Consider the following 21,577-nt stretch of genomic DNA (forward strand, 5'->3'; position numbering starts at 1 on the left):
CTCCGGATGCCCTGTCCCGCGGGACATGCGCCAGCACGCAGATCGACCGATTAAAAGTCATCCACAATGACCTCTGCCACCCGGGGGTCACCCGGCTCGCCCACTACATCAGGGCCCGAAACCTGCCTTTCTCCAATGAGGAGGTAAAAGCGGTCACCAGGGACTGCCCGATCTGTGCGGAGAGCAAACCGCACTTTTATAGACCAGACAGGGCCCACCTGGTCAAGGCTTCTAGGCCCTTTGAACGCCTCGCGATTGATTTCAAAGGGCCACTCCCCTCAACTAACAAGAATGTTTACTTTTAAACGTCGTAGACGAGTTCTCCCATTTCCCATTCGCTATCCTGTGCCCCAACATGACCTCCCACACAGTCATTAGGGCCCTGCATAGCATCTTCACCCTGTTTGGTTTCCCCAGCTACGTACACAGCGACCGGGGTTCGTCCTTCATGAGCGACGAGCTGCGTCAGTACCTGCTCGACAAGGGCATTGCCTCGAGCAGGACTACCAGCTACAACCCCAGGGGGAACGGGCAGGTGGAAAGGGAGAACGCAACGGTCTGGAAGACCGTCCTACTAACCCTCCGGTCTAGAAAGCTCCAAGTCTCCCAGTGGCAGGAAGTCCTCCCAGACGCGCTCCACGCTATTAGGTCCCTTTTGTGCACGGCGACCAACCAGACCCCTCACGAGAGGCTCTTCATTTTTTCCAGGGGCACTACCACGGGGGTCTCACTGCCGGCATGGCCGGGCCCCGTACTTCTGAGAAAACACGTCAGGGCGCACAAAACCAACCCCCTTGTGAAAAGGTGCCCCTGCTCCACTCCAACACTCAGTACGCATTCGTCGAGTTCCCTGACGGCCGTCAGGACACAGTATCCCTCCGGGATCTGGCACCCGCCAGATCCAGCGCCCCCTCTACCCCCACAGAAGGACCTCTCACCCTACACCCCATGCTGCCGCCCCCTTGCGCTCCCGAGCCCACGAGGTCGCTCCACCAGTTCCACGCCCCCGCGCCGGCCAGCCCCCAGCGCCCCCAGTCGAACCAGGAGAGTATGAAGCTCGGATACAACCCTCCCTGGAGTCTGCCATCGTACCCCAGCACACAACACCCATCCAGCCACCGCAAGAGGCTGCAAACCCGGTGCTCCGCAGATCACAACGGACAATACGACCACCGGACAGACTGATGTTGTAGGCCACCACCCCCGCCGGACTTTTTTGCAGGGGGTGAATGTGGTGAATGTAATATATATGATAATTCACACTCTTTGTCAGCGCAGTAGCGCTATCCTACCACTAGGGGAGTAGTTCTGGGAGTACTCAGGAACTTGTACTGGGCTCCACCCTTGGCTCCGCCCATGACTCCTCCCCCTAGTGCAGCTGTATAAATATCCTTGTCCAGAGTCAGCCTGAGTTCACTAAGAGTTCATCAACGGGTAACAGGCTGGCTCTGAAGTAAGTCGATTTAAAGCCTAGATTCATATCGGAAACACGTGTCTGGTGAATTGATGGTTCCATCATGTAGTGACATTGGAGGAAGTTCACTGGATTGATTCCAGAGATGAGGGGTTTGTATTATGAGGAGAGATCGAACAGTTTAGGCCTATACTCTCTCGAGTTTAGAAGAATGAGGGGAGATCTAAGTGCGGTATACAAGATGCTAAAAGGTTTGGATGAAGTAGACATGGAGCTGATGCTTCCTCTTGTGGGGCATTTCAAAAAGAGAGGTCATAATATTTGAATAAGACGCAGCAAATTTAAAATAGATTTGAGAAAAAACTACTTCTCCCAAAGGATTGTGAAGCTGTAGAATTCGCTACTCCAGAGTGCGGTGGATGCCGGGACAGTGAGTAAACTCAAGGAGGAGTTAGACAGATTTTTAATTGGTAATGGGTTGAAGGGTTATGGAGAACGGGCAGGATAGTAGAGTTGAGGCCAGGTTGGGATCAGCCATGATCACACTGAGGGTGATCATGGCTTGGGAGGCTAAATTGCCTACTCCCATTCCTAGGTCATGTGTTCGAGGGAGGAGATGCTCTGGCTGATTTCACAATCCTGCTCTTGGTCTGTACCGTTGTAGGTAGCAGATGAGGAACATATCAGCCATAATAAAATAGCGGAGCAGACCCGATGGGCCGAATGGCCTAATTCTGCTCCTATATCTTATGAATATCCTTGTCCCTGTTACTGTTTGCCATGACCATAGAACCCTTAGCAATGGCTCTGAAAGCAGCGAATACCTGGAGGGGTATCGTGAGAGGGGGGGGATGGAGCACAGGGTCTCTCTCTATGCGGACGATTTGCTGCTTTATATCACGGACCCGATTGGGGGGATGACCAAAATCATGGGGGGGATGACCAAAAAGGCCTCACAGTAGCATGGTGGTTAGCATCAATGCTTCACAGCTCCAGGGTCCCAGGTTCGATTCCCGGCTGGGTCACTGTCTGTGTGGAGTCTGCACGTCCTCCCCGTGTGTGCGTGGGTTTCCTCCGGGTGCTCCGGTTTCCTCCCACAGTCCAAAGATGTGCGGGTTAGGTGGATTGGCCATGCTAAATTGCCCGTAGTGTAAGGTTAATGGGGGGATTGTTGGGTTACGGGTATACGGGTTACGTGGGTTTAAGTAGGGTGATCATTGCTCGGCACAACATCGAGGGCCGAAGGGCCTGTTCTGTGCTGTACTGTTCTATGTTCTATGGAGGTATTAGGAGAATTTGGCCGATTTTCAGGCTACAAGTTAAATATGGGAGAAAGTGAGATGTTTGTGATTTGGGCACGGTGGCTGGAAAGGAGGCTGAAGGAACTACCTTTTAAAGTGGTTGGAAAGAGTTTTAGGTATCTGGGGATTCAAGAGGCCAAGGATTGGGGGGCAGCTTCACTAGTTAAATTTGGGCAAAGCAGTGGATCAAATGAGAAGGGATTTTTGTAGATGGGACCCGCTCCCACTGACGCTGGCGGAGAGGGTTCAGACGGTGAAGATGACTGTCCTCCCAACACTGCTTTTCTTTTTTCAGTGTCTCCCGATTTTTGTCCCAAAGGCTTTTTTCAGAAGTATGAATGTGGCGATATCGAGGTTGAAATGGGTGGGTAAAACCCCGAGAGTAAAGAGGACACTCCTGGAACAGGCCCGCGGGAAGGGGGATTGGCTCTCCCGAGCTTTATTAACTATTACTGGGCTGCCAACATACCAATGGTCAGGAAGTGGGTAGTGGGGAGGGTCGGTCTGGGAGCGGATGGAGGCAGCATCCTGCAAAGGCACGAGTCTGGAGGCTTTACTGACGGCGCCCCTGCCGTTCTCGCCGGCTCGGTACTCCACAAGTCCTGTGGTGGTGGCAGCCCTGAGGGTGTGGGGGCAATGGTGGCAGCATATGAGACTGGAGTGGGTGTCAGTGTGGTCACCGATCTGTGACAATCACCGGTTTGTCCCGGGGTGGCTGGAGGGGGCTTTCAGGTATGGCAGCGGGCAGGAATTGAGAGGTTTGGGGATCTATTCATCCAGGAGGACTTTCCGACCTTGGAGACATTAGAGAAGGAGTTTGATTTGCCGGGTGGGAATGGGTTTCGGTATCTTCAAGTGCGGGACTTTGTATGGAGACAGGTCCCAAGCTTTCCTCGCCTCTGCCTAAGGGATAAAGTGCTGTCAAAAACGGGGGTTGGAGGTGGGAAGGTTTCGGACATATACAGGGAATTATTCGAGAGGGAAGGGGCCCCTATCGGAGAGATGAAGAGGAAGTGGGAAGAGGAGCTAGGAGCAGAGCTGGAAACTGAATTGTGGGAAAAAGCCTTGAAAAGGGTAAATGCATCTCGTCCTGTGCTAGACTTAGCTTGATTCAGTACAAGGTAGTCCACTGGGCCCACATGACGGTAGCTCGGATGAGTAGGTTCTTCGAGAAGGTGGAAGACAGATGTGGGCTGTGTGGATGTAGCCTGGCCAACCATATTCATGTTTTGGGTACATCCGAAACTGAGGGAATTCTGGCAGGAATTTGCAGATGTTATGTTGGAAGTCCTGGAAGGTAGGGTAACTCCGAGTCCAGAATTAGCAATATTTGGGGTGTCGGTAGCACTGGGGGAGGGAGGTCGATATCCTGGCCTTCTCCTCCCTGGTGGCCGGAGACAGATCTTGCTGAGATTGAGGGACTCGGAACCTGCAAAATCAGGAGTGTGGGTCAGCGATATGGTAGAGTTTCTCAGTCTGGAGAAAATCAAGTTCGCTCTAAGAAGATCAATACAGGCGTTTATCGATTTCTTTAACAAAAACTGAACGTCAGCAATAAGTGGGAAAGGGAAAAAGGGGTCGGGGGGAGGAAAATAGGAGGCATGGTGATGTTAAATAAGGACAGGGAATTTAGTAAACGGGTAATTGGGGATAGGGAGGAAGAAGTGGGGTACGTGGTTTATTGTTTGTTATTTTAGGGGGTATTTTGTGCGTCAACCCGCGCGGTTCTTTTAGAAGTGTCAATATGTTAAATTGTGAAAACTACAAATGCTTCAATAAAATAATTTCTGAAAAATAATGAATATCCTTGAATATTCAGCTTCCACTCTTTGAAGCCCTGTAAACATGACTCTAATGGCACTTAAATTATACCCATTTATCTCTTTCAAATCTTCTACCTTGTTGTGAATGCTGCATTCATTCAGATAGAGTGCCCTTAAATTTGTCTTAACATTATTCCACCTTCTGATTGTATTTTCTGCTTGCCTTTGCTATGTCTGCTTTCCAATTTCACTTAATACTTTCCTAATGCCTGATAACAGTTTCGCTTCCCTCCGGTCTGACCTCCCTCTCAGGTTCTCAACCCTTTGCAAATCTGATTTAAACTCTCCCCAACAGCACTGGCAAATTCTCCTGCAAGGATGTTAGTGCCGGTCCTGTATGACACTGTTGGCAGTCTAGGGTCTGACAGTGTCCACAAAATTAAAAGTGGCACAACATATTTACAACCAACAGTTACACTCAGACACATTGAGTATTCAATTCCTCAGTACTTCTGAGGCATTGCTACATTTCAGAAGTTCTAGTACCGGTTTCAGATGTTGACTACTGTTTCTCAACCCTTTTGCATCTTCCTTACAGAACTGCCAAATAGTAGAAAAATACATTTCAGAAGAGATGGTGGAAGAATGAGCTCCAATCAACCAAAAAAAGTAAGTAAAATCAGATAGTTATTTTGTGGAATGATGCTTACTGCAACCCGCATTGGAAATAATTGTAGAATTTCCCAAATTACTTAATAAGTAAATGCACTGCTCAATTTGACACTGAGTGATACTTCTAAGGAGGTCACAAGTCCAACTTCTGGTCCTAGCTACATAGCCAGAGCCACAGAACCAAATTTATAGTTGACATGAAGTCCTGGCCAAAGGGACAAAATGTTGGCCAAGGTTCCTTTTGATTGTTATTCAATGATCCTTTCAGAATGCAAGTATGAATGTCAGTTGAAGGTAGGATTTAGCTTGGTTAGAATTCCTTGTCTATATGTAATAACCCCCACAAGGTCCAAGGGGATACCCCAATTCATCTGGCCATGGGACTCGTGGAGTATGAGTTTCCCCGCTAGTGGGCGGAGGCCGACCCAGCTGGGGCTCGAACTCAGTATAAAGTCTGGCCCGGACAGGGACCGGCATGTTGATTGTCCGAATAGGACTGTACTCTGTAAATATACTCGCTGCATAGGTATGCTTTTTGCAACCATAAATAAATTGACGTTCATCTTAGCGCTTGGTTTCCTGGGTTTTAATGCTGGCAAAGAGGTAAAATAAATATTAAATCTGATTCTTGATGTCCCAGCTGCTCCAGAGGATTGCTGTGCAGAAATGTGTGGAACTGACTTCTAAATATACCGCTCTTCAGGAAATTAGGGGCCTTCAACGAAGGCTTGAAAGATTGGGCTCAGTATGCAGAGCGGAAGAGGTACTTTTTCCTGGTTAATAGCATTGCTGGAGAGGACCGACAGAAGGTAGTCCTCCTGACTGCCTGCGGGGCCCCTGGTGTCCAAACATTATGACCCAAAACTATATTCGTGCAACGGTACCGGGGAGTCAGATACAGATTTCTTGACTCGACTCCGTCGGCTGGCTGAGCATTGTGAGTTTGGGCCATCCCTTTCTGAGATGTTGAGGAATAGGCTGATGTGCAAAATCAATAACATGGCTACACAGAGGAACCTGTTGAAAGAGCTTACGCTGGATTTCAAGAGCTATTGAGCTAGCGCTGCCCAGCAAGAACATGGAAAAAGGCGTTCAGGAACTCAAAGGATCCATGGACTCCAGTTTCCATAGTGCTATTCGACCCACATACTGAACACGAGTGGCATCCCAGGGCAATGCTTGAATGGTCAGGTCACCACTGAAACCATGACCAAGAATACAACAGCGCGTCCAGGCTCAACGTTCAGGGACTGCCACAAATCAGTGAGACACCACCCCCTGAGGACGAGGGTGAGTTTTGCCAACATTTCTAGGCCTGTGGGCATTGAACACATGGCAACCAATGCCACCAGAATTGGCAGAGAGCACATCACCCTGGACAGATGATGAGGTTGTCTCGAGCCAGGGCCTTGCATGGCCCCATGTGAGGAAGACAACATGATTGAATTGTATCACGGCCCCAAAGGTGGTGCCACTTTGAGTTAAACTACAGATAAATGGACATCTCCTTGTGATGAAGATTGACTCGGGGGCTGCCGTCTCCATCATCGGTCAGCAGACCTTCTGCCAACTTAGCACAGGAATCTTGCCATTGAACATGTACGAGACCAAGACTGATGGCGATGTATACTGGGGAACCATTGCATAGGATTGGAACCACTGTGATACCAGTGACCCATGAGCAAAAAGTCAGTCAGGCTACCTTTGATAGTGGTGCAAGGTCCGGAGCCCAACTGTTTGGTTTGGATTGGCTGCGAATACTCCGCTTCGATTGACAGCAGATTTTCCAGATAGGCACTAGAAACCTGTGTGAGATCCTTGGAAAGTATTCAGAGGAATTCCAGGAGGGTCTGGGCAAGATAAAAGGAGCCAAGGCCTGCATTTACATGGACCTAGCGGCCCAGTCTAGATACTTCAGGGTACAACCTGTCCCCTATGCCTTGCTCACAAAGGTGCATACTAAGTTCTAGCGCTTGTACGGCCTGTGAAATTTGCGGAATAGGCCGCATCAGTGGTTCCAGTGATGAAGCTGGACATGTCAGTTCCCCTCTGCGGGGATTATAAATTGACTGTAAACAGGGCATCCCTCCTGGACTGTAATTCTATGCCGCACGTGGAGGACTTGTACGTGAAACTGACTGGGCTATGGTCATGCACCAAGCTGGATATGAGCCACACATACCTGCAATTAGAACTGTACACTGATTCGCGGAAGTATGTGAGTATAAATACCCACAGGGTGCTGTTCAAATACACTCTCCTTCCCTTTGGGGTCTCTTCTGCCTGCGCTATTTTTCAAAGGGTGATGGAAGGCATTCTCCAGGGACTACCCAAAGTGGCGCTTTTTTTAGACGATGTAATCTTGGGGGTCACTGAAAAAGAACACATGGACAATCAGTGGAGGTCCTCAGATGATTTTCCCAAGTGCGTCTTCCAAGCAAAGACTATGACATACTTGGGTTAGAGAGTGGATAAGGATGGCTTGCACCCTGTGGAGGATAAAGTTCAAGCCATTATAGGGCCCCGGCTCCACAACATGGCATAGAATTGAGATCATTTCTGGGATTCGCAAATTATTACACAAAGATTGTTCCAAACTTGGCCACCTGCTGGCATCTGTTCATGTCTTGTTGAAAAAGAATCAGAAATGGGCTTGAGGAGATAACAAGAGGAGACATTCATTCACAGGAGTGAAGAGGCAGCTGTCATCTTCCCAGCTGCTGACCCACTGTGATTCATCCCAGCCACTCGTTCTCACCTGTGATGCTTCTCCATATGGCATCGGGCAATGCTATCCCATGTATGGGACAATGACACAGAGTGCCCCACCGCATTCGCTTCCATAACCTTGGTAAATCCGGAACGCCGCTATGCCAGAATGGAAAAGAAGACTTGGTTGTGATATGCAGCGTAACAAAATTCCATCAATATGTCTATGGCAGCAACTTTTTATTATCACTGATCACAATCCACTGCTGGGTCTTTTAAAGGAGAACAAGGGGACTCCCACCCGCCGTTGCCTCGCCCCAGTTTCAGCACTGAGCTCTACTGCTGGCTGCGTATGAATGCACTTTTCCGTATCGCCCAGGTCAGATAGCATGTGCCGATGCCCTCAACCATCTTCCACTGCCAGTGAGCCCCTCTCTCCACCAGAGGCAGGCAAAGTCAAGTCGACTTTAAACTTCATGGAAACTCTGTCAGTAACAGACGCACAGATATGTACATGGATGCAGAGAGATCCCACATTGATGAAGCTTCACCACATTTTACTGCATGGTGAGTTACCATGGGGGAAGCCCCGGCAGCCCTACAGCTCTTAAGTCTTGAAACAGCACGAACTGAGCGTCGAAGACGGCATCCTCCTGCAGGGTGCTCATGTGGTCATCCTGCAGCCAGGCCAGGAATTGATCCTACAGGACCTACATAGTGGTCACCCAGAGGCTTTAGAGATGAAGATGTTGGTGAGGAGTTATGTCTGCTGGTCATGTATCAATGATGACATTGAACGGGTCGTGAAAAGATGCCCGCTTGTCAAGAACACCAGAAACTCCTTCCTTTGGCCTCTCCAAACTCCTCTGAATTGCCAGGTTCCACTGGGTAAGGCTGCATGCGGTGTTCACTGTATCATTTATGGGTTCTATGTTTATATACCCTGTGGAACATAGAACATACAGCACAGAACAGGCCCTTCGGCCCTCGATGTTGTGCCGAGCAATGATCACCCTACTTAAACCCACGTAACCCGTATACCCGTAACCCAACAATCCCCCCATTAACCTTACACTACGGGCAATTTAGCATGGCCAATCCACCTAACCCGCACATCTTTGGACTGTGGGAGGAAACCGGAGCACCCGGAGGAAACCCACGCACACACAGGGAGGACGTGCAGACTCCACACAGACAGTGACCCAGCCGGGAATCGAACCTGGGACCCTGGAGCTGTGAAGCATTGATGCTAACCACCATGCTACCGTGAGGCCCCAGTCATTTGGAATGGATGCCCATTCCAAATGACTAGACGTACATAGGATGACCTCCACCACATTAAAAGCCACTGTTGAAAAACTATGGTGTTTGTTTAACACCACGAGATTCCAGAGGTGCTGGTCACTGATAATAGGACCCCGTTCATGAATGAGTTCTCCACATTCGTACACACGAATGGGATAAGCCACATATAGACCACCCTGTACCATCCGTCATCCAATGGCCTGGCCAAACGGGCGGTACAAACATTCAAGCGGGGCATGCAGAAGCAAACCACGGGCTCCCTGGACACACAACTGGTGAGGTTTCTTTAACACTCTCTGACCAGGCCACATGTCATGACAGGGGTAGCATCGGCAGAGCTGATGATGGGCTGGCGCCTCCGAACTTGTTGAAGTCTGACTTTCTCAAGTTTGGGGAGAAAAGCCGAGCTGCAGCAAACCATGCAATGAAAGTACCACGCTCACAGGATGCCAGGAAAGAAACTGTCAACCAGGGGATGCTGTTCGTGTCTGGTACTTTGGATATGGCACTCTTTGGCTCCCGTGGGTTGTGTTGGAGAAAACAGGGCCTGTATCTTAAAAGGGCAAGATCCAAGGGAAGGACTTGCACAAACATATCGATCATTAAGATGATCACCTCACGGGGATGGCCAGGTGGCACTGCCAGGCTGGTAGGAAACTGCTGGGGTGCAAAGCTAACCGTGCCATGATGCCCAGGCGGCATCTTGGCCACACGGGGAATCGGGCGAGGGGATGCCCTGCTCTTATGAGTTGGGGTTTGGGGGACTCAAGGACTCCCTTATTGGTAAGTTGGGATGTTAGGGGAGGGGTTCAAGGGCCACGGTGGGTGTTCAGAGATCGGGTGGCAAGAGCAGAGCTCATCAATGCAGGAAATGGGACTAAGTGCGGTCTTGGGGCTGGTGTTCCTCGCCGAGTTTCAGAAATGAAGGAGAGTCCCATTTAATAACGGGGTCATCCTCAGCACTGGGAAACACCCAGCTCAATGTGCCTGACATGTGACTCTGTTTCATTTTTGTAAAATCGCATCCAATATTGATTTTTAAAAAACATATGTTGATTGAAAAAATTTTCATTTCAACAAAATAATATAAAACAATTAATTCAAGTTACAATGACGAAGTACACGACAAACAATGAAAGCGCAAATTAACTTAACCTCCAAAATTAAATTAAACAACTGATGGTGACTAGCTATTTAAAAAGGAAATAAATGGCTGCCATCTAAGGTAAAATCCTTCTATTGACCCCCGACTGGTGTACTTCATCTTCTCCAAATGTAAAAACGACATGAGATGGCCCAACCAAGCTGAGGCACCAGGCTGAGAAGGAAATCTCCACCCAAACAGAACTTGTCTCCGGGCTATTAACGGGTCCAACAGGGATTCCAATTCTTCACGCCTGACCCTCCCATCAGTGGGATAGACAACCCATCCAAAGAAAATCTATCATGGGTGGCCGAACTCTCCGATGGGGACTCCAATCTACAGAGATCCTGATAAAATGTTTCAAAAGCCTCATTGACCTGAGGTGAGGTGGGTACCAAGCTGCCACTTGAGTCCCAAAGAACAAAGAATAAAGAAAATTACAGCACAGGAACAGGCCCTTCGGCCCTCCCAGTCTGCGCCGATCCAGATCCTTTATCTAAACGTGTCACCTATTTTCCAAGGATCTACTTCCCTCTGTTCCCCACCCGTTCATATATCTGTCTAGATGCAACTTAAATGATGCTATCGTGCCGCATCTACCACCTCTGCTGGCAAAGCATTCCAGGCACCCACCACCCTCTGCGTAAAAAACTTTCCACGCACACCTCCCTTAAACTTTCCCCCTCTCACCTTGAAATCGTGACCCCTTGTAATTGACACCCCCACTCTTGGAACAAGCTTGTTGCTATCCATCCTGTCCATACATAGAACATAGAACAATACAGCGCAGTACAGGCCCTTCGGCCCTCGATGTTGCACCGACATGAAAAAAAACTAAAGGCCATCTAACCTACACTATGCCCTTATCATCCATATGCTTATCCAATAAACTTTTAAATGCCCTCAATGTTGGCGAGTTCACTACTGTTGCAGGTAGGTCATTCCACGGCCTCACCACACTTTGCGTAAAAAACCCACCTCTGACCTCTGTCCTATATCTATTACCCCTCAATTTAAGGCTATGTCCCCTCGTGCCAGCCACCTCCATCTAACCCTCTGATCATTTTGTATGCCTCTATTAAGTCACCTCTTAACCTTTTTCTCTCTAACGAAAACAACCTCAAGTCCATCAGCCTTTCCTCATAAGATTTTCCCTCCATACCAGGCAACATCCTGGTAAATCTCTTCTGCACCCGTTCCAAAGCTTCCACGTCCTTCCTATAATGAGGCGACCAGAACTGTACGCAATACTCCAAATGCGGCCGTACAAGAGTTTTGTACAACTGCAACATGACCTCATGGCTCCGGAACTCAATCCCTCTACCAATAAAGGCCAACACACCATAGGCCTTCTTCACAACCCTATCAACCTGGGTGGCAACTTTCAGGGATCTATGTACATGGACACCGAGATCCCTCTGCTCATCCACACTACCAAGAATTTTACCATTAGCCAAATATTCCGCATTCCTGTTATTCTTTCCAAAGTGAATCACCTCACACTTCTCCACATTAAACTCCATTTACCACCTCTCAGCCCAGCTCTGCAGCTTATCTATGTCCCTCTGTAACCTGCAACATCCTTCCGCACTGTCTACAACTCCACCGACTTTAGTGTCGTCTGCAAATTTACTCACCCATCCTTCTGCGCCCTCCTCTAGGTCATTTATAAAAATGACAAACAGCAACGGCCCTAGAACAGATCCTTGTGGTACGCCACTCGTAACTGAACTCTATTCTGAACATTTCCCATCAACTACCACTCTCTGTCTTCTTTCAACTAGCCAATTTCTGATCCACATCTCTAAATCACCCTCAATCCCCAGCCTCCGTATTTTCTGCAATAGCCGACCGTGGGGAACCTTATCAAACGCTTTACTGAAATCCATATACACCACATCAACTGCTCTACCCTCGTCTACCTGTTCAGTCACCTTCTCAAAGAACTCGATAAGGTTTGTGAGGCATGACCTACCCTTCACAAAACCATGCTGACTATCCCTAATCATATTATTCCTATCTAGATGATTATAAATCGTATCTTTTATAATCCTCTCCAAGACTTTACCCACCACAGACGTTAGGCTCACCGGCCTATAGTTACCGGGGTTATCTCTACTCCCCTTCTTGAACAAAGGGACCACATTTGCTATCCTCCAGTCCTCTGGCACTATTCCTGTAGCCAATGATGACCTAAAAATCAAAGCCAAAGGCTCAGCAATCTCTTCCCTGGCTTCCCAGAGAATCCTAGGATAAATCCCATCAGGCCCCGGGGACTTATCTATTTTCACCTTGTCCAGAATTGCCAACACTTCTTCCCTACGCACCTCAATGCCATCTATTCTAATAGCCTGGGTCTCAGCATTCTCCTCCACAATATTATCTTTTTCTTGAGTGAATACTGACGAAAGGTATTCATTTAGTATCTCGCTTATCTCCTCAGCCTCCACATACAACTTCCCACCACTGTCCTTGACTGGCCCTACTCTTACCCTAGTCATTCTTTTATTCCTGACATGCCTATAGAAAGCTTTTGGGTTTTCCTTGATCCTACCTGCCAAAGACTTCTCATGTCCCCTCCTTGCTCGTCTCAGCTCTCTCTTTAGATCCTTCCTCGCTTCCTTGTAACTATCAAGCGCCCCAACTGAAACTTCACGCGTCATCTTCACATAGGCCTCCTTCTTCCTCTTAACAAGAGATTCCACTTCTTTGGTAAACCACGGTTCCCTCGCTCGACCCCTTCCTCCCTGCCTGACTGGTACGTACTTATCAAGAACATGCAATAGCTGTTCCTTGAACAAGCTCCACATATCCAGTGTGCCCAACCCTTGCAGCCTACTTCTCCAACCTACACATCCTAAGTCATGTCTAATGGCATCATAATTGCCCTTCCCCCAGCTATAACTCTTGCCCTGTGGGGTATACTTATCCCTTTCCATCACTAACGTAAAGGTCACCGAATTGTGGTCACTGTTTCCAAAGTGCTCACCTACCTCCAGATCTAACACCTGGCCTGGTTCATTACCCAAAACCAAATCCAATGTGGCCTCGCCTCTTGTTGGCCTGTCAACATATCGTGTCAGGAAACCCTCCTGCACACATTGTACAAAGAACGACCCATCTAATGTACTCAAACTATATATTTTCCAGTCAATATTTGGAAAGTTAAAGTCTCCCATAACAACTACCCTGTTACTTTCGCTCTTTTCCAGAATCATCTTCGCCATCCTTTCCTCTACATCCCTAGAACTATTAGGTGGCCTATAGAAAACTCCCAACAGGGTGACCTCTCCTTTCCTGTTTCTAACCTCAGCCCATACTACCTCGGAATAAGAGTCCCCATCTAGCATCCTTTCCGCCACCGTAATACTGTCCTTGACTAGCAGCGCCACACCTCCCCCTCTTTTGCCCCCTTCTCTGAGCTTACTAAAACACCTAAACCCCGGAACCTGCAACAACCATTCCTGTCCCTGCTCTATCCATGTCTCTGAAATGGCCACAACATCGAAGTCCCAGGTACCAACCCATGCTGCCAGTTCCCCTACCTTATTTCGTATACTCCTGGCATTGAAGTAGACACACTTCAAACCACCTACCTGAACACTGGCACCCTCCTGCGAAGTCAAATCTGTGCTCCTGACCTCTATACTCTCAATCTCCCGTACCCCAAAACTACAATCCAGGTTCCCATGCCCCTGCTGAATTAGTTTAAACCCCCCCAAAGAGCACTAACAAATCTCCCCCCCAGGATATTGGTGCCCCTCAGGTTCAGATGTAGACCATCCTGTCTATAGAGGTCCCAGCTTCCCCAGAAAGAGCCCCAGTTATCCAGAAATCTGAATCCCTCCCGCCTGCACCATCCCTGTAGCCACGTGTTTAATTGCTCTCTCTCCCTATTCCTCAATCCGTTCCCCCCACAACCTCCGTCTTTCCAACGAAAACAATCCTAATCTACTCAACCTTTCTTCAGAGCTAGCACCCTCCGTACCAGGCAACATCCTGGTGAACCTCCTCTGTACCTTCTCTAAAGCATCCACATCCTTCTGGTAATGTGGCGACCAGAACATAGAACATAGAACAGTACAGCACAGAACAGGCCCTTCGGCCCTCGATGTTGTGCCAAGCAATGATCACCCTACTCAACCCCACATATCCACCCTATACCCGTAACCCAACCTTACTTTTTTAAGGACACTACGGGCAATTTATCATGGCCAATCCACCTAACCCGCACATCTTTGGACTGTGGGAGGAAACCGGAGCACCCGGAGGAAACCCACGCACACACGGGGAGGACGTGCAGACTCTACACAGACAGTGACCCAGCCGGGAATTGAACCTGGGACCCTGGAGCTCTGAAGCATTGATGCTAACCACCATGCTACTGTGAGGCCTTTTTGGTCATCCCCCCCATGATTTTGGTCATCCCCCCCAATCGGGTCCGTGATATAAAGCAGCAAATCGTCCGCATAGAGAGAGACCCTGTGCTCCATCCCCCCCTCTCACGATACCCCTCCAGGTATTCGCTGCTTTCAGAGCCATTGCTAAGGGTTCTATGGTCATGGCAAACAGTAACGGGGACAAGGATATTCATAAGATATAGGAGCTATACCCGTAACCCAACAACTCCCCCTTAACCTTACTTTTTAGGACACTACGGGCAATTTAGCTTGGCCAATCCACCTAACCCGCACATCTTTGGACTGTGGGAGGAAACGGGAGCACCCGGAGGAAACCCACGCACACACGGGGAGGACGTGCAGACTCCGCACAGACAGTGACCCAACCGGGAACCGAACCTGGGACCCTGGAGCTGTGAAGCATTTATGCTAACCACCATGCTACCGTGCTGCCCACAACTGCCCACAAGAACTGCACGCAGTATTCCAAATGTGGCCTAACCAAAGTGCTATACAACTGTAACATGACCTGCTGACTCTTGTACTCAATACCCCGTCTGTAGAAGTCAATATTTGTCCCGCTTCTGGACTGTGGTAGAAAGATTCAACAACGCTCGTTATGGAAAATAACAAGACTTTATTTACGAACAGATTGCATGCAGTAATGGCTGAAACCTGAGGTCAGAGAGCAGTTAGTATTACTGCTGATTCCTTCCTAAGTTCGGGCTTTCACAGAGAATCAGCTCAGTATTTATACATTAACCGCAATCGGGTCCCTGACCCTAAGCACTCTACTCACAGTCAAATTTAGATTCTGTCGCCTGTCAGTTTCCTCCGTCAGGGACGAGTGGTCGCACCACAGATCCGAGAGAGAGACCAAGGTGAATCTTACCTTGTGCCGGCGTCCGTCTCTTCCCTCCGGGTCGTGGCTCGATCACTTCTTCAGTCCCCCACAGTGCCAAATGTAGAAGTCAATATTTTTCCCTCTTCTGGACTGTGGTAGAAAGATTCAACAACGCTCGTTATGGAAAATAACAAGACTTTATTTACGAATGTTATTTACATAAGCAATATCATAAAACAGGCGTCACCTTGCTGACCTTCCAGGACTCTTTGTCTCATCACTCATACCATTATCTTGTCCTTTGATGGAACATTAAAAGGTCGGAGGAGACTTGTTCCTTCCTGACCTTATCTCGTCTTATTTAGACTGCCTTGGCTTATGACGAGTTAGTCTTATCAGAAGTTGCGGAGGTCAGGCATTTTGGAATGGCTTGACCTTCTCCAATCTTATTCAGTCTTTAAGTCATGCGAAGTCAGCTTTTCTTACATTGTACCAAGTAGTTGACCAGTTTTCCCATCATGCCATTACTTATTTCGTACAACATCACACGTCCAATGAAGGCAAGCATACTGTATGCCTTTGTGACCACTCTATTGACCTGTGTTGCCACCTTCAGGGTACAATGGACCAGAACTCCCAGATCTCTCTGTACATCAATTTTCCCCAGGACTCTTCCATTGACCGTATAGTCCGCTCTTGAATTAGATCTTCCAAAATGCATCACCTCGCATTTGCCTGGATTGAACTCCATCTGCCATTTCTCTGCCCAACTCTCCAATCTATCTATATTTTGCTGTATTCTCTGACAGTCCTCTTCGCTATCTGCTACTCCACCAATCTTAGTATCATCTGCAAACTTGCTAATCAGGCCATCTATACCTTCGTCCAGATCATTTATGTATATCACAAACAACAGTGGTCCGAGCACGGATCCCTGTGGAACACCTTTCTCCTTTTTGAGATACTCCCTTCCACCACTATTCTCTGTCTCCTGTTGCCCAGCCAGTTCATTATCCATCTAGCTAGTACACCCTGAACCCCATACAACTTCACTTTTTCCATCAACCTGCCATGGGAAACTTTATTAAATGCCTTACTGAAGTCCATGTATATGACATCTACAGCCCTTTCCTCATCAATTAACTTTGTCACTTCCTCAAAGAATTCTATTAGGTTTCTAAGACATGACCTTCCCTGCACAAAACCATGCTGCCTATTACTGATAAGTCTATTTTCTTCCAAATGTGAATACATCCTCCCTCAGTATCTTCTCCAACAGTCTGCCTACCACTGACGTCAAGCTCACAGGTCAATAATTCCCTGGATTATCCCTGCTACCCTTCTTAAACAAAGGGACAACATTAGCAATTCTAATAGGACAACACGGTGGCGCAGTGGGTTAGCCATGCAGCCTCACGGCACCGAGGTCCCAGGTTCGATCCCGGCTCTGGGTCACTGTCCGTGTGGAGTTTGCAGATTCTCCCCGTGTCTGCGTGTTTTCGCCCCCACAACCCAAAGATGTGCAGGGTAGGTGGATTGGTCACGCTAAATTGTCCCTTAATTGGAAAAAATGAATTTTAAAACATTAGCACTTCTCCAGTCCTCCGGGACATCACCCGTGCTCACGGATGCTGCAAAGATATCTGTTAAGGCCCCAGCTATTTCATCCCTCGCTTCCCTCAGTAACTTGGGATAGATCCCATCCGGACCTGGGGATTTGTTCACCTTAATGCCTTTTAGAATACCAAAAACGTCCCCCTTCCTTATGCCGACTTGACCTAGAGTATTTAAACATCCATCCCTGGCCTCAACATCCGTCATGTCCCTCTCCTTGGTGAATACCGATGCAAAGTACTCGTTAAGAATCTCACCTATTTCCTCTGACTCCACGCATAAATTCCCTCTTTTGTCTTTGAGTGGGCCAATCCTTTCGCTAATTACTTTCTTGCTCCTTATATACGAATAAAAGGCTTTGGGATTTTCCTTAAACCTGTTAGCCAAAGATCTTTCATGACCCCTTTTCGCCCTCTTTATTGCGTGTTTGAGATTTGTCCTACTTTCCCGATATTCCTCCAAAGCTTCAGTTTTAAGTTGCCTAGATCTTATATATGCTTCCTTTTTCCATCTTAGCTAGTCTCACAATTCCACCCATCATCCATGGCTCCCTAATCTTGCCATTTCTATCCCTCATTTTCACAGGGGCATGTCTGTCCTGCACTCTAATCAACCTTTCCTTAAAAGACTCCCACATTTCAAATGTGGATTTACCCTTAAACAGCTGCTCCCAATCCACATTCCCTAGCTCCTGCTGAATTTTGTTATACTTGGCCTTTCCCCAATTTAGCAGTCTTCCTTTAGGACCACTCTCGTCTTTGTCCATGAGTATTCTAAAACTTACGGAATTGTGATCGCTATTCCCAAAGTAATCACTGACTGAAACTTCAACCACCTGGCCGGGATCATTCCCCAATACCAGGTCCAGTATGGCCCCTTCCCGAGATGGACGATTACATACTGCTCTTAAAAAAAAAAACTCTCCTGGATGCTCCTTACAAATTCTGCTCCATCTACGTCTCCAACACTACATGAGTCCCATTCAATGTTGGGGAAGTTAAAATCTCCCATCACGACCACCCTATTGCTCCTACATTTTTCTATAATCTGTCTACATATTTGTACCTCTACTTCACGCGCACTTTTGGGAGGCCTGTAGTAAAGTCCCAACAATGTTACTGCACCCTTCCTATTTCTTAGCTCTACCCATATTGCCTCAGTGCTTGAATCCTCCATAGTGTCCTCCTTAATCACAGCTGTGATATCATCTCTGACCAGTAATGCAACTCCTCCACTCCTTTTACCTCCCTTTCTATCCCTCATGAAGCATCTATACCCTGGGGTATTTAGTTGCCAGTCTTGCCCTTCCCTCAACCAAGTCTCAGTAATACCAATAACATCATATTCCCAGGTACTAATCCAAGCCCTAAGTTCATCTGCCTTACCTGCTACACTTCTCGCATTAAAACAAATGCACCTCAGACCACCTGTCCCTTTGTGTTCATCATCTCTTTCCTGTCTACTCTTCCCCTTAGTCACATTGAGTTTATTATCTAGTACCTTACTGGCTTTAGTTGCTGCCTCTTTACTGACCTCTAACTTCCTAATCTGGTTCCCATCCCCCGCCACATTAGTTTAAAACCTCCCCAACAGTGTTAGTAAAAGCACCCCCTGGGACATTGGTTCCAATCCTGCCCAGGTGTAGTCCGTCCGATTTGTAATGGTCCACCGCCCCCAGAACCGGTTCCAATGTCCCAAAAATCTGAAACCCTCCCTCCTGCACCATTTCTCAAGCCATGTATTCATTCTGACTTTTCTTGAATTTCTACTCTGACTGTCTCGTGGCACTGGTAGCAATCCTGAGATTACTACCTTTGAGATCCTACTTTTTAACTTATCTCCTAACTCCCTAAATTCTGATGTAGGACCTCATCCCGTTTTTTTACCTATATCGTTGGTGCCTATATGCACCACAACAACTGGCTGTTCACCCTCCCCCTTCAGTATGTCCTGCAGCTGATCTGAGACATCCCTGACCCGTGCACTCAGGAGGCAACATACCATTCGGGAGTCTCGTTTTTGACCACAGAAACGCCTGTCTACTCCCCTTACAATTGAATCCCCAGGACTATAGCCCTGTCAGTCTTTTTCCTGCCCTTCTGTGCAGCAGAGCCAGCCATGGTGCCATGAGCCTGGCTACTACTGCCTTCCCCTGGTGAGTCATCTCGCCCAACAGTATCCAAACTGGTAAACCCGTTTTGGAGGGAGATGACCGCAGGGAACACCTGCACTGCCTTCCTGCTCTTTCTCTGCCTTTTGGTCACCCATTCCCTGTCTCCCTCACCAATCCTAATCTGCGGTGTGGCCAACTCACTGAATGTGCTATCCACAACCTCTTCAGCATCGCGGATGCTCCAAAGTGAGTCCATCCGCAGATCCAGAGCCATCATGCAGTCTAACAGGAGCTGCAGCTGGACACACTTCCCGCACATGAAGGAGTCAGGGGCATCGGCCGCATCACTGAACTCCCACATTGAGCACGAGGAGTCTAACAGGGGTCTGGGACCTCCTGCCATTTTTACACTTTACCTTAACTGATTACAAATATAATATCAAATAATGAATAAGTGAAAAGAATAAAGATTTTACTTACCAATCACAATACTTACCAACACACGAGTCCCGTACCTACACTATCTCCCAGGAGGCCGGGAGACTAAAAGAGCATGAGAGGAGCCAAGAATTTAAAAGAGCGCAAGAGGAGCAAAGAGTCTAAAAGAGTGCAAATGGAGCCAGGAGTTTAAAAAGGGCATGACAGAAGCCAGCAATTTACAAGACAGCAAGAAGAGCCAGGGGTCTAGTAAGAGCGCGAGGGAGCCAGGAGTTTAAAGAGCAAGAGGAGCCCGCAGTTTAAAGAGAACGCAAGAGGAGCCAGGAATGAAAAAGAGCGCAGGAGGAGCCAGGAGTCTAAAAGAGCGCAGGAGGAGCCAGGAGTCTAAAAGAGCGCAGGAGGAGCCAGGAGTTTAAAAGAGCGCAGGAGGAGCCAGGAGTTTAAAAGAGCGCAGGAGGAGCCAGGAGTCTAAAAGAGCGCAGGAGGAGCCAGGAGTCTAAAAGAGCGCAGGAGGAGCCAGGAGTCTAAAAGAGCGCAGGAGGAGCCAGGAGTCTAAAAGAGCGGAAGAGGAGCCAGGAGTTTAAAAGAGCGCAGGAGGAGCCAGGAGTCTAAAAGAGCGCAGGAGGAGCCAGGAGTCTAAAAGAGCGCAGGAGGAGCCAGGAGTCTAAAAGAGCGCAGGAGGAGCCAGGAGTCTAAAAGAGCGGAAGAGGAGCCAGGAGTTTAAAAGAGCGCAGGAGGAGCCAGGAGTTTAAATGAGCACTAGAGGTGCCAGGAATTTAAGAGAGCGCGAGAGGAACCGGGAGTTTAATAGAACGCGAGAGGAGACAGGAGTTTAAAAGAGAGCGAGAGAAGCCCAGAATTTACAGAGAACACAAGGGGAGCCAGGAAGTGATAAAGAGAGCAAGAGGAGCCTGAGTTTAAAAGAATGCGAGAGGGGCCAGGAGTTCAAAAGAGTGCGAGAGGAGCCATGGGTCTGAAAGAGCACATGAAGAGACAGGAGCTTAAATAGAGGGCGAGAGGAGCCAGGAGTTTAAAAGAGCGCAGGAGGAGCCAGGAGTTTAAAAGAGCGCAGGAGGAGCCAGGAGTTTAAAAGAGCGCAGGAGGAGCCAGGAGTTTAAAAGAGCGCAGGAGGAGCCAGGAGTCTAAAAGAGCACGTGAGTAGCTGGGAGGTTTAAGGAGGGCAGAGCATCGTAGCAGTGAGTATCGGGGATTCCACTGAAGCTGAAAAAACTGACATCACAGGAAAGCTGTAACCTGTTTGGCTGATAGGGAATCTATGCTACATTAAAAAAAATACTGCAAAATTAATTAATTAACTAAGTAGAGATGGCTGGGCAGGTGATGTGCTGTAGCTGCATGATGTGGGAGTGGCAGATCCCATTGTGATCTGCAGCGACCACATCTGCAGCAAGTCTTTGTTGCTCAAGGAATTTCGGCTCCGAATTGATGAGCTGGAGTCTGAGCTTCAGACACTACGGCACATCTGTGTGGGGGAGATTTACCTAGATACTTTGTTTCAGGAGGCGGACACACCCGTAGATTAAGGAACTCAAATTTGGGAGGTGGTCAGGGACAGCAGGCTGTGACTGCGAGTGAGGCAGGCAAAGGATTCTGAATTCAGAATCGGAGGAGCCTCAGCCCTTGGCCTTGTCCAACAGGTATGAGGTACTTGCTCCCTGTGTGGAGGAGGAAAAGGACTGATGGGAGGATGAGCTAATTGACCACTGCACCATGGTACAGGAGACCATTCAAGTGGGGGGAGCAAAAAGACAAGTGGTAGTTGTTGGTGATTTTATAATTAGGGGAATAGCATCCTTTTCAAGCAGGACCAAGAGCCCCACATAGCATGTTGCCTGCCCG

The 21,577-nt window shown here is 48.3% G+C and overlaps 1 protein-coding gene across 3 annotated transcripts in view; it reads left to right on the forward strand.

Annotated features, from left to right (window-relative positions):
* Positions 1–21,577, forward strand: part of asip1 (agouti signaling protein 1) — a 105,630-nt gene that overhangs the window by 52,002 nt on the left and 32,051 nt on the right. For all 3 annotated transcript variants that reach the window (XM_038803736.1, XM_038803737.1, XM_038803739.1), the window contains one exon: positions 5,077–5,147. In XM_038803736.1, coding sequence (XP_038659664.1) covers positions 5,077–5,147 — 71 coding nt within the window. The remainder of the gene's footprint in view (positions 1–5,076; positions 5,148–21,577) is intronic.

Source organism: Scyliorhinus canicula, chromosome 7, assembly GCF_902713615.1.
Source record: "Scyliorhinus canicula chromosome 7, sScyCan1.1, whole genome shotgun sequence".
In the NCBI taxonomy this organism is placed as follows: Eukaryota; Metazoa; Chordata; class Chondrichthyes; order Carcharhiniformes; family Scyliorhinidae; genus Scyliorhinus; species Scyliorhinus canicula.